Source organism: Natator depressus, chromosome 23 (assembly GCF_965152275.1).
Source record: "Natator depressus isolate rNatDep1 chromosome 23, rNatDep2.hap1, whole genome shotgun sequence".
Taxonomy (NCBI): Eukaryota; Metazoa; Chordata; order Testudines; family Cheloniidae; genus Natator; species Natator depressus.
The window spans coordinates 6,861,919-6,874,914 of NC_134256.1; the positions used below are offsets into that span (position 1 = coordinate 6,861,919).

Genomic DNA, 12,996 nt, shown 5'->3' on the forward strand with positions numbered 1-12,996 from the left:
ACCCCATAGTCCTCATTTACATATAATCATGATATTGCATATAAAGCATGCCATGTAAGGTATCAGAGGAGAGGTTATGATCTCCTGAAAATCAGTTCTCTATCCATATATGTGTATCATTCATGCGTATGAAGTTATGAGAATTGTGTTGTACGGTGGTCACTGAGACATGCTGGAAGTTGGGGAATCAGCCAGATATTAGCTCCCCAGGGGCCACGTCAGTTGACCTAACTACATCGCTCAGGGCTTTGAAAAATGTCACACCCTGTGTGAACTCCTACTTAGGTCAGTGGAAGAATTCTTGAGAGGCGGTAGCTATTTTGGTAGTTATAGAATTCGTCCGTGATGGAAAAAACCCTTCTATCTCTGTGATAAATGTCCACAGCTGTGCTGTTGTAATGTTGTAGGGTAGGTACAGTATTCCCTAACTGTAAATGTGGAAACACACCCGTTCCCATGGGTTACCTCAAGGATACGTTCTAGGCCCTACACTGTTTAACATTTTTATTAATGACTGGGAAGAAAACATAAAATCATCATTCATAAAGTTTGCAGGCGACACAAAATTGAGGGAGTGGTAAATAATGAAGAGGACAGCTCACTGAGACAGAGCGATCTGGATTGCTTGGTAAGCTGGGCGCAAGCAAACGATGTGTGTTTTTAATATGGCTCAATGTAAATGTATACTGTGGCGTTCCCCTCTGGTGGGTTTCAGAGTAACAGCCGTGTTAGTCTGTATTCGCAAAAAGAAAAGGAGGACTTGTGGCACCTTAGAGACTAACCAATTTATTTGAGCATGAGCTTTCGTGAGCTACAGCTCACTTCATCGGATGCATCCGATGAAGTGAGCTGTAGCTCACGAAAGCTCATGCTCAAATAAATTGGTTAGTCTCTAAGGTGCCACAAGTACTCCTTTTCTTTTTCCCCACTGGTGTTATCTGGACTGGTGATCTGCTAGGCTACTCCAATCCTTGACTCTGGGAGCCAGCCTGACCCTGCTCTGCTGTGAGAACCCCCACTCCAGGGCTTTTCACACACAGCCTCTGGCACGTAAGCTGCTCCCAGCTACTTGCAACCAAATGACACTAGCCAATATCTCCGGTCCCAGACACAACCCTGGGAACCGCCGTCTTGCAGGGTCCAGTTATGCCCGCTGGACGCTGCACGTTTATTTAAGTTTGTCAATTTAACAAAGAAATTGATATGTACCAGGCTTGTTATCCCAAGGGGAGTCTCTGACACACTTCAGACCAAACGCACTGCTTCTGGTAGAATAAACAAACCGATTTATTAGCTCTAAAGGTAGATTTTAAGTGAATATAAGTCAAAGCATAACAAGTCAGATTTGGTCAAATGAAATAAAAGCAGAATGCTTTCTAAGATGATCTTAACACTTTCAGTGTCCTTAAAAACTTAGATGCTTCTCACCACAGGTTGGCTGGTCACTTTTCAGTCAGGCTCTCCCCTTTTATCCGCGTTTCAGGCGGTTGGTGGTGGTGGTATCTGTAGATGTAGGTGGAAGAAAGAGAGCATGATAAAATGTCTCTCCCTTTTATCATGTCCTTTCTTTCCTCTTGGCTTTGCCCCCCCCCTTCAGAGTCAGGTGGGCATTACCTCATCGCAGTCCCAAACTGCCCAAAGGAAGGGGGTGACTCCCTTGAGGGTCTAACACAGGGGTCTCAAACATGGGGCCTGCGGGGTTATTTCCTGCGGCCCATCAAGCTCCCTGCGCCCGCCCCCCCGGAGTTATTTCCTGGGGCCTGCCAGGCTCCCCTCCCCCTGTTCTCCCTCCCCTCAGCACGCTGTGTCCCCGCTCCTCTGCCTACCTGCAGGTGATTCCCATCGCCAAACAGCTGTTTGGCGGTGCTTAGCACTTTCCAGGAGGGAGTGGGGAGGAGCAGGGAGCCGCGTGCTCGGGGGAAGAGGCAGAGAAGAGGTGGGGTGGGGATTTGGGGAAGGGGTTGGAATGGGGGCGGGGAAGGGGTGGAAAGAGGCGGGTCAGGGGTGGGGCCACATGGAAGGGGTGGAGTGGGGGGCGGGGGCAGCGCAGCAGGGGCGGGGGCAGCGATGCGGCCCTCAGGCCAATGTACTAGTTCTCATGTGGCCCTCGTGGTGATTCGATTTTGAGATCCCTGGTCTAACAGATTCTTTTCTTGCTGCCTGAGCCAGTGTCCATTGTTCCTGTGAGGCTGGGCTGGATTTCTCCCTGACGAGGTGTGAACTGCCTTCCTGTTCTTGGAGAGTTTTTGCATGGGCTTGCTTTAAGCCATGGGGATACATTTTCAGCCTCATAACTATATACGTGAAATTATAACCTATAACCTCACTATAACATTACATTACTATATCACCACGATAACAACCATGCTCAGTGTATCATGAGCCTTCCAAAGACACCCAACGTGACAAACTTTGCATTGGATCCCACACAATCATTTTATAAAGATGAACATGGGGGGTGTAGGGTGTGACCCCGAGGTACAGAGCATCACATATTCATCTAGGAACAAAGAATGTCGGCCATACTTACATGATCGGGGACTCTATCCTGGGAAGCAGTGACTCTGAAAAAGATTTGTGGGTGGTGGCAGATAATCAGCTGAACGTGAGCCACCAATGGGGCGCTCTGCCCAAAAGGGCTAATGTAATTCTTGGATGCATAAACCAGGGAACCTTGTGTAGGAGGAGAGAGGTAATTTTGTCTCTGTATTTCGCACTGGTGCAACCGCTCCTGGAATCCTGTGTCCAGTTCTAGTGAGCACAATTCACAAAGGACGTTGATAAATTGGAGAGTGACCATGCTTGTAGAGGTAACTGGAGACAGGCAGAAGGGCTCATTAATTGTCCTGCTCACTCGCTCTTTGCATAGTGCAATGCTGCTAATACTCTTGCTGTGGGGTAGGCTGGGTGTTCCTCCCCCTCCTTTTAAAAAAATACTTCCAATGTTATCCAACTTCTCAGTGTGGCGGTGCTGTCAGGGTCAGGAGAGTGAACCCTGACACGGGCTTCATCCCATGGAAATTACATGAAGTTGGAGGTTGGGGGAAAAGCCTGGTGTGTGTCTCTTCTTCTCAAGGTTCCCTCCCATCCCCTACCGCATATAGTTCCTCCACCCACTTTGCTTGTCGTGGCTCCCGTGGCCATGGGCAGTGGGTATCAAAGGCAGGGGAAGGCTGGGTCTCCCCAAACTGCCTGCATGGCTCTGCCCACACTCCACCCCTAGGCCCCCTCCTGCTTCCCACCACAGCGCTTCTTCTTTGCCATGTGGCCAAGCCCCTGGCCAGCGGCACCAGAACCAGGGGGCAGGGGGCCATAGCCCTCCTGCTTTTTGAAAGTGGACGGGCCACTGAATGCATCCGATGAAGTGAGCTGTAGCTCACGAAAGCTTATGCTCAAATAAATTGGTTAGTCTCTAAGGTGCCACAAGTCCTCCTTTTCTTTTTGCGAATACAGACTAACACACCTACTACTCTGGGGCCTGACCTGTCCACCTTTTGCTGAGGTGGACCCCACCCCCTTCCCTTCCTCTTCCCCCCAAGGCTCCACCCCCCAGACAGGCCAGCATGGAGCCCAGCTGGGAAGCCCGAGCAGCTGTGGGGAGCCGCAGTGGACCCTCCGGTTGCCTGGAGTGGGGAGAGGGTTTGAGAGCAGCCCCCCCGTGTGTCCCCGCCCGCCCAGAGGGTCTGTGACTCCACATCGGCTCCCCACTGCTGCCTGGCACCCACACGGCTCTCCCCAACCTGGCTCCAGCCGGGGTGGGAGGGCCTCAGAGCCGTGGAGCATGCAAGGAGCCTGGAGGCCGGGGGCTGCTCAGGCCCCTTGCACCGCAGGCAGGTGGAGGGTACGCCGCAGCTCCCTACAGCTGGCCACCCAGCTCTTATCATGGCCAGACTGTGCTCCGTGGCCCCCTCCGACAGCCGGAGCTGGGTCGGGGAGAGCTGTGCGGGCAGCTGTGGGGAGCCTTGGTCCCTCCACCTGCCCTGAGCAGGGGATCTGGGACACGGTCAGGGGGCTGCTTTCGCCTCCACCTCAGGCGGGGGCCCCCAGCCCCCCACTTTTGGGAGGGCTCTGGTGCCTGGTCCCAGGCTGTGGCTAGTGGGGGCCGGCCTGCAGCCAGGGACTCCGGGCAGCTGGAGCGGGTGCTCGCTCTGCCTTCCCGCTTGGTGCTCGGGGGCTGGGGTCCGTGGCACCCATCCACCTGGAGCTCCGGGACTGGGGTCCGTGCTGGGCCTGGGGTCTGTGCTTAGCTGCCTACCTGCCCGGTGCTCTGGGCCTGGGAGGGGGCTGCACTGCCCGCCCGCCCGGTGCTCCAGGGTGGAGTGGGGGGCTCTGGGCTTTGGTGGGGTCCGGAGGGGCGAGGTCCTGGGCAGAAGGGGCGGGCCAGTCAGGGGCTAGCCTCCCCAAGCCCATGGTTCACCCGCCACCCAGGCCCCTGGCTCTTTCCGCTATTCTCTGTGTTGACTTCTGTCGCACCCAGGGTCATTCCCGGCAGCTGCCCCCTTCCCATGCTGCACCTAAACGTGATGGGGATGACTGCAGGGGCCTCTTTCCCTTTTTTAAAGAATTCCCATCTGCATTGCATTCACATCTGCTCTCTTCTGCCCTCACAGGTTACACCCTGGGCTGGGGTAGGGCTCCGTTGGTCTCTCCGATCCCCTGTTTAGTGCTGTCGCTGACTAGTTTTCACACTTCATGTCCTAGGCACCCCACCCTGTGCTGTCGTGTTGCTTTTCCACTCCCCCACCCCACCACTGCCTCCCCACTGTGAGTTCAGTGTTTGTTTCCGCCACACTTCCCCTTCCTCCTAACATCTTAGCTGCTTCTCCTGCTCTTCCCCCCCCAGCACTGAGATCAGTGCTGTCTGCCAGCTTCTACTGTCAAGGGCCCCTCTCTCAACCCGTTTCCATGATACAGTTGCACAATGCTTTTTGGAATCACCATGAGGTTTATCACTCTGTGGGACGCTGTGTTACCCTGCTTCTGTGTCTCCTTCCCTGTCTCAGTTTAATCAAGTCTGTGCTATGCCGGCAGTCCTCTGGAAGTGCCGGTTTTCTGCAGTTTTCCTGCCCACGCATGCCGTTTCTTTGTATGAAGTGCTGTTTCTGTGCTGGTTTCCCGCCGTGGGATAACCGGTGAGTCGTGAGGCTAATCTGTGTTTGCTGGAAGGTTTGTTGGTGTATGCTGGGTGATGTGTAGTCCTCTGTCTCCATTGTGACTGTCTTTTTGGGGACTGTTTAGTACAGTGGTTCTCAATCCCTGGGCAGCATCATGCCTCCCAGTGAGCACCCAGCTGCAGCCCAGCTGTGTGTTAAAAACATTCAAAGTTTCCCGCTCCGGGGTCCAGCAGGAGGCAGGGCTGGCTGAGGGGGAGATGGTGCCATGCAGCCCAGCTGGAACGCTCTTGCCAGCAGGGAAGGTGAAGCAGCCCCCTGGGGCAGGAGACGAGCTCAGCAGTCCAACGCAGGCGGCCCTGCTGGGCAAGTGGGTCCTGAGGGAGTCCAGCCTGGGCAGGCCCTGCACCTGCTCCAGCTTAGCTGATCGTGTCGCTCCTGAGGGGCCAGAGCAATCCCTGGCCATGCTGCCAGTTCAGCCCAGCGGACACAGTCACCTCCCAGTGGGGCCGCTGAGTGCGTCCGGGGGGAAGGGTGCGGGAGAGTGGGTCTCTGAGAGGGTTTGTGGGGGGGCTCTGGGCAGGAGGGGTTTGTGGGAGGTGCTGGGCAGTTGTGGTGGTGGTGGGGCTGTGTGGGGGTGCTGGGCAGTGGGGGGGCTGTGGGAAGGGGGGCTCTGGGCATATGGGTCTGTGGGGAGTCTTAGCGGGGGCACTGGCCATAGGGCATTGCAGTTGGGGGGGTGTCTCTAGGCAGGGGAGTACTGGGCATAGGGAGTCAGGGAGCGCTGGGCAGGGGGGTCGGTGTGGCGCTTGGCATGGACCTGCCCCCGAGGGGAAGGGGCAGGCTGGCAGCGCAGGGCTGGGCAGGCCAATGTGTGTCTGGCGCAGCGGTCCTCAGCCTGCGTCCCACAATGGTAAACAGGTTGAGAACCACTGGTTTAGTGTCTGCGTGGCTGGAGGTACAGCTGCAAGGGATGATATTCCATATCACATTTAATTTCTCAGTGCATAGCTGATTTAGAGACTTGTATCCGTGACCTGTTCTCTTCACTAGTTACCACTCTCCCAGTCTTTGTGTCATCTACAAGCTTCACCAGTGATGATTTTATGTTTTCTTCCAGGTCATTGATAAAAACATAAATCGCATAGGGCCAAGAACCAATCCTTGCAGGACCCCATTAGAAGCACACCCACTTGCTGATTCCCCTATGGTGAGACCTATATGTTAACCAGTTTTTAATCCATGTAATGTGTGGTGTGTTAATTTTATTAGAGAGACAAGATGGGTGAGGTAATATCTTTTATTGGATCAATTTCTGCTGGTGAGAGACAAGTTTTCAACTGTACACAGAGCTCTTCTTCAGGTCTGGGAACGGTACTCAGAGTGTCACTGTCACGGACTCACAGGACTTGTGCTCTTTCTCGGCTCCATACGGTCCCTGGGAGGAGCCCCCTTCAGAGTGACAGCCCTTCTCGGGGGTCCTTTAGCACACCTGTTTCTGGTTGTGGGCCACTCAGGGAGTCCACTCGCTCTGGACCCTGGGGCCTCTATGCCCAGAGGGAATAATGCAACCATGATCTCCAGCCTGCAGTGGCTCTCAGCCAGTGTAAAACAGGAGGGTTTATTGAGCATCTGAACCCAGCACAGGAAACTCTCCGGGCCCTCGGGCCTAGCAACCCTCAGCACAGTACATCTAGGTCTCGCCTGCATCCAGGAGGGCTCTGGCTGCTCTCTCTCCCCAGTCCAGCTGCTCCCTCCTTCCAGCCAACCATCCTATATTATCTCCTGCAACTGCTCCTCTGCTGTCCTTTGTCGTGGTCCCAGGTAAACAGATCACCTGGGCCTCCTCTCCTCCATCTTTTGTTTCCCCCTGGCTGGAACCAGCAAGTCAGGTCAGCAGGGTCCTCTCTCCTCAGCCCTTTGTCCTCCCAGTGGCCAGAACTGGCTGACTGCCAAGCTGGGATGGGCCACCTGGTCACTACAGTCCCCCATCTCCAGGCAGTTTTCCGGGGTCCCAACTGCCAGGCGAGGTCACACCTGGTCCCCTGCAACAACAAACTCCCTCTCCCACCACCTCATTACGCATGCAGCACACAGGGAAACTGAGATCCACACAGTATTCATGCAAAACTCTTCAGAAAATTTCCCACTTCGTCATAGTCACAGCTAAATACAAGATGGAACAGATTGTTTAGCATAAGTAGGTAGCGCAGATTTCAAAGGTGAAGTAGCCTCTCAGTACCTGTGCAGTCATTGGGAGGGGAACGCTTGGTTGGGAGGAGGGTTGGGGATTACACGTTGCTGTAATAAGCCATAAATCCAGTGTCTCTATTCAGTCCATGATTTTTAGTGTCTAGCAAAGTTCTGAATTTAAGCTCCCAGGCTCGTCTTTTGACGGTGTTGTGCAGGTTTCCTTGGAGGAAGAGGACTGAGAGGTCAGCTGTGGCGTGATCGCTTGGTGAAAAGTGTCCACCCACGGGTGATACGGTGTTTTGTCAGGCTTTCAAACAACCCCCCACCCTCTCCAAACTCATCATCAGACAGGGTTGAATCAGGTCCTGGAACTCTAATCCAGTGGTTCTCAGCCAGGGGGGCACACACCCCTGGGGGTACGCAGAGGTCTTCCAGGGGGTACTCAAATCATCTAGATCAGTGTTTCTCAACCGGAAGGTCATGACACCAGGGGAGGTTACTGGATGGGTTTAGGGAGTTCGCAAGTGCAGGGCTGGCATTAGGGGGTGGCAAGCAGGGTAACTGCCTGGGGCCCCACGCCATAGGGGGCCCTGTAAAGATAAGTTACATGCTTTAGCCACGCTGCATGGGGCTCAGCCTTCAGACAAGGCTCACAAGTGAAAAACAGGCTCAAGTATCACAAAGAAATATAAGTATGATATTGATATTCCAGTTGATTTATTTTATAATTATATGGTAAACATGAGGAAGTAAGCACCTTATCAGTAATAGTGTGCTGTGACACTTTGGTATTTTTATCTCTGATTTGTAAGCAAGTCGTTTTTAAGCGAGGTAAAACTTGTGATATGCAAGATAAATCAAACCCTGCTGAAAGGGGTATAGTAGTCTGGAAAGGTTGAGAACCACTGCTGTAATCTACAGTACCAGAAATGTATATAGACAAAAAAAGAGACAATGAGAGAAGCCCTTCCGTCCCCCAAGCCCCAGAGTGAGACTTCCAAGTTTCTGTATGATGTGAGATTTGGTGGCTGAGATCTCCAGGCTCAGCAGTGGAGCTGTTGAATGAAGATGATGAGAGGGCTGTGGAAGATGGAGGGCTGTGGAGTGGAGTGGAAGATGAGACTCAGCCCAGTGGGTTGAGTCAAATAGTGAGAACTTAGTGGCCCAGGTGGGGCCATCAGTACTGCACATAGGAGAGTGACACATCCCCCGCTATCTCTAGCTGGTCCACCTGGTTGGCAGGGATGCGGTGGACATAGTCAAACACATGCAGCCCATTCACCGAGACCTGGTAGCAGTTCCTTGTGTTCATTATCTCCATCTGGAAGAGAGAGAAGATTCACATTTGTGTGCCCTGACACCCAAGGATACAAGAACACCTGTTACACGGATAACTCAAGGCCCAGGGGAGCCATCAGTTCATCGTGCAGCACATTAGCCTAGAAGATAAAGTTGAAGCCAAGAAAACCTTCTCCTGACCTGCGTGTTTCAAAACCACAAATGTAACATTTTCTAACAGAGCTCCTGAAATAAACAGCAGCTGGCTTATCTCCAAGTTCACCCCTTGTATTACATGATCACAGAGTGTTTATTTCAAGCTCTTTTGGTCGGGAACGCAGTATGGCTAAGATAGCAACTCAAGCTCCGCTTCCTCAGAAGTATCTTTAAAAGATTTGTTTTCAACAGAAAGCTTACCTGCTTGGGAAAGGAGACAAATGGGGAGAGCAGATCAAAGTATATAAAATCATATTTTTAAAACCTACATTAAAAGAACACGAAGGTTGCAAATTCAAGCACTCAAAAATTAGGTGATGTAGGGATTAATATTGCCCAGCAACCTTAATTCATCTGCCTTGTGTGTGAGCATTATGGTAGTCTTTAATTAAATAAAATCATAGCGATGTAGGACTGGAAGGGACCTCAATAGGTCATCTAGTCCAGTCCCCTGCACTGATATGGGACTGAGGATTATCTAGACTAGTGGTTCTCAACCCATGGCCTGCAGGCCACTTGCGGCCCAATCAGCATACAGCTGTGGCCCATGTGACATCCTCAGGACCATACAGGTAGTATATCTATTGTGTGGATGCAGCCCACATAACACATAGAGAGCAGCATATGTGGCCCACAATGGTAAATAGGTTGAGAATCACTGAACTAGACCTGGATAGGTGTTAGTCTCACCTGTTCTTAAAAACTTTCAATTGACACAGATTCCACAACCTCCTTAGGCAATTTATTCCAGTGCCTAACTACCCTGACAGTTAGGAAGTTTTTCCTAATGTCCAACCTAAATCTTCCTTTCTGCAATTTAAGCCCATTGCTTCTTATCCTGTCATCAGAGGTTAAGGAGAACAATTTACCATCATTCTCTTTATAACAACTTTTTATGTACTTGAAGACTGTTACCATGTCCCTGCTCAGTCTTCTCCAAACTAAACAAACTCAATTTTTTCAGTGTTTCCTCATAGGTCATGTTTTCTAGACCTTTAATCATTTTTGTGGCTCTTCTCAAGATTTTGTTCACATCTTTCCTGAAGTGTGGTGCCCAGAACTGGACACAATACTCCAACTGAAGTTTTATGAGGGCTGAGTGGAATAATTACTTGTCATGTCTTCCTTATAACACTCCTGCTAATACAGCCCGGAATGATATTTGCATTTTTTTTTCTTCCCAACAGTGTTACATTGTCGACTTATATGTAGTTTGTGATTCATTATAACCTCCAGATCCTTTTCTGCAGTACTCCTTCTTAGGCAGTTATTGCCCATTCTGTATTTGTGCAATTGATTATTTCTTCCAAAGTGCAGTACTTTGCATTTGTCCGTATTGAATTTCATCCTATTTATTTCACACCATTTATCCAGATTGTCAAGAGCATTTTGAATTCTAATCCTCTCCTCCAAAGCACTTGCAAACCCTCCCAGCTTGGAATCATCTGCAAACTTTATAAGTGTGCTCTCTATGCCATTATCCAAATCATTTATGAAGATATTGAATAGAATCAGACCTAGGTCAGATCCTGTGGGACCCCACTTTATATGCCCTTCCAGCTTGATTGTGGACCATTGATCAGTATTCCCTGAGTACACTTTTCAAACCAGTTGTGCACCCACCTTATAATATGTTCATCTAGGCCATATTTCTCTTTGTTTATGAGGCCATGTGAGACAGTATCAAAAGCCTTACTAAAATCAAGATATATCACATCTACCACTTGCCCCCATTCACAAGGCTTGTTACCCTGTCAAAGAAGGATGTTAGGTTGGTTTGACATGATTTGTTCTTGATGAATGCATGTTGACTGTTATTTATCACCTTATTATCTTCTAGGTTCTTACAAATTGATTGTTTTATTATTTGCTCCATTATCTTTCTGGGTATGGAACATAGGCTGACTGGTCTATAATTACCTGGGTTGTCCTTATTCTCCTTTTTATAGCTAAGTACTGTATTTGTCCTTTTCCAAATCTCTGGGATCTCTCCCATCCTCCATGAGTTTTCAAAGATAATCGCTAATGGCTCAGATCTCTTCAGCCAGTTCCTAAAGTATTCTATGAATTATTTTGTCAGGCCCTGCTGACTTGAAGACATCTAACTTGACTAAGTAATTCTTAACGTGTTCTTTCCCTATTTTAGCCTCAGATCCTACCCCATTTACACTGATGTTCACTATGTTAGTCGTCCAATCACTGCTAACATTTTTGTTGAATACTGAAACAAAAAAGGCATGTAATACTTCAGCCATTGCTGTGTTTTCTATTGTTATCTTTCCGTCCTCATTGAGTAATCGGCCTACTCTGTCCTTGGTCTTCCTCTTGCTTCTTGTGTATTTGTAAAATGTTTTCTTGTTACTCTTTATGTACCTAGCTAGTTTAATCTCATTTGTGCCTTGGCCTTTCCAATTCTGCCCCTACATACTTGTGTTTGTTTTTGCTTGTTTGTTTATATCCATCCTTTGTAATTTGACCTAGTTTACACTTTTGTATGACTCTTTTTTGAGTTTTGGTCGTTGAAGAACTCCTGGTTAAGCCAGGGTGGCCTCTTGCCATACTTCCTATCTTTCCTATGCATTAGGATAGTTTGCTCTTGTGTCCTTGATAATGTCTCTTTTAAAAAGTACCAACTCTTTTTCCCCTTAGAATTGCTTCCCATGGGATCTTACCTACCAACTCCCTGAGTTTGCTAAAGTCTGCCTTTTTGAAGTCCATTGTCTGTATTCTGCTTTTTCCCCCTACTACCATTCCTTAGAATCAGGAACTCTTTATCATTTCATGATCATTTTCACCCATCTACCTTCCACCTTCAAACGCTCAACCAATTCCTCCCTGTTTTTCAGAATCAAATCTAGACCAGCCTCTCTCCTAGTCACTTTCTCCATCTTCTGTAATAAAAAGTGCATTTCAAGAACTTGTTGGATGATCTGTGCCCTGCTGTATTATTTTCCCAACAAATGCCCGGTTAGTTGAGGTCTCCCATCACCACCAAGTCTTGGGCTTTGCATGATTTTGTGAGCTGTTTAAAAAAACCCTCATCCACCTCATCTTCCTGGTTAGGTGGCCTATCATAGGCCTGTACCTTGACTGCACCCTTGTTTTTTACCCCTTTTTATCCTTACCCAGCGGCTTTCAACAGGTCTTTCTCCCACTTCTATCTCCACCTCAGTTAGAGTGTAGACATCTTTGATATGCAAGGCAACGCCTCCCCGCTTTTTTCCCTGCCTGTCATTGCTGAACAAACTGAACTCTTCTATACCAATTTTCCAGGCATGTGAATTATCCCGCCAAGTATCTGTGAAGCCAGTTATGTTGCAATTGTGATTATTCACTGGTATTTCTCGTTCTTCCTGCTTATTCCCCATACTTCTTACATTAGTATACAGACATCTAAGATGTTCATTTGATTTCTCCTCTATATTCCCTCTTCTCTTCATTGTCCCTGCTGTGATTGCCCGTGTCCCATAGTCTGACCCTTCACCCAAGTCTCCATGTTTTGGACTTACATGTGAGCTTTTGTCACCTGCCCCCATCAGACCTAGTTTAAAGCCGGCCTCACTAAGTCAGCCAGTGTGTATCCGAAAATACTCTTCCCCTTCCTTGACAGATGGACCCCATCTCTGCTCAGCAGTCCTGCTCCTTGGAACAGCATCCCGTGGTCGAGGAAGTTGAAGCCCTCCTGGCAACACCATCCACGCAGCCCAGCATTCACCTCCAGGATGTGTCTGTCACTGCCTGGGCCCCTACCCTTGACTAAAAGGATCAATGAGAACATACCTGCCCCCCGCCCCAATTCCTTCCGCCTCACTTCCAGAGCCCTGTAGTCACTGCTGACCTGCTCAGGGTCATACCTTGCAGTAAATCATTAGTGCCACATGGATGAGCAGCACAGAGTAGTAGTCAGAGGGCCAGATGATCCTCGGCAATCCCTCTGTAACATCTCTGACACAGGCACCTGGCAGGCAGTACACCTCCCAGGATGCCAGGTCAAGACTCCAGATGGATGCCTCCGTCCCCCTTAAGAGGGAGTCACTGACCACCACCGCCACCCTTTGTTTCCTCTTGGGAGTGGTGGCTGTGATCCTGCTAGCCTCAGGAGTATATGGCTTCTCCTCCATCCGTCATCCCTCATTGCTAGGGCAGCATACCCATTTTTTGATCTCTGTGGATGGTGTGTTGGGAGCAAGGGTGGAGC

General features: G+C 49.9%; 1 protein-coding gene across 1 annotated transcript in view; it reads right to left on the minus strand.

Moving 5' to 3' along the window:
* Positions 1–8,312: 8,312 nt before the first annotated feature.
* The window catches only part of LOC141976385 (galectin-9-like), a 36,652-nt gene continuing 31,968 nt past the window's right edge, over positions 8,313–12,996 (minus strand). Inside the window, exon 10 of the mRNA XM_074937366.1 lies at positions 8,313–8,625. Coding sequence (XP_074793467.1) covers positions 8,482–8,625 — 144 coding nt within the window. The 3' untranslated portion in view covers positions 8,313–8,481. The remainder of the gene's footprint in view (positions 8,626–12,996) is intronic.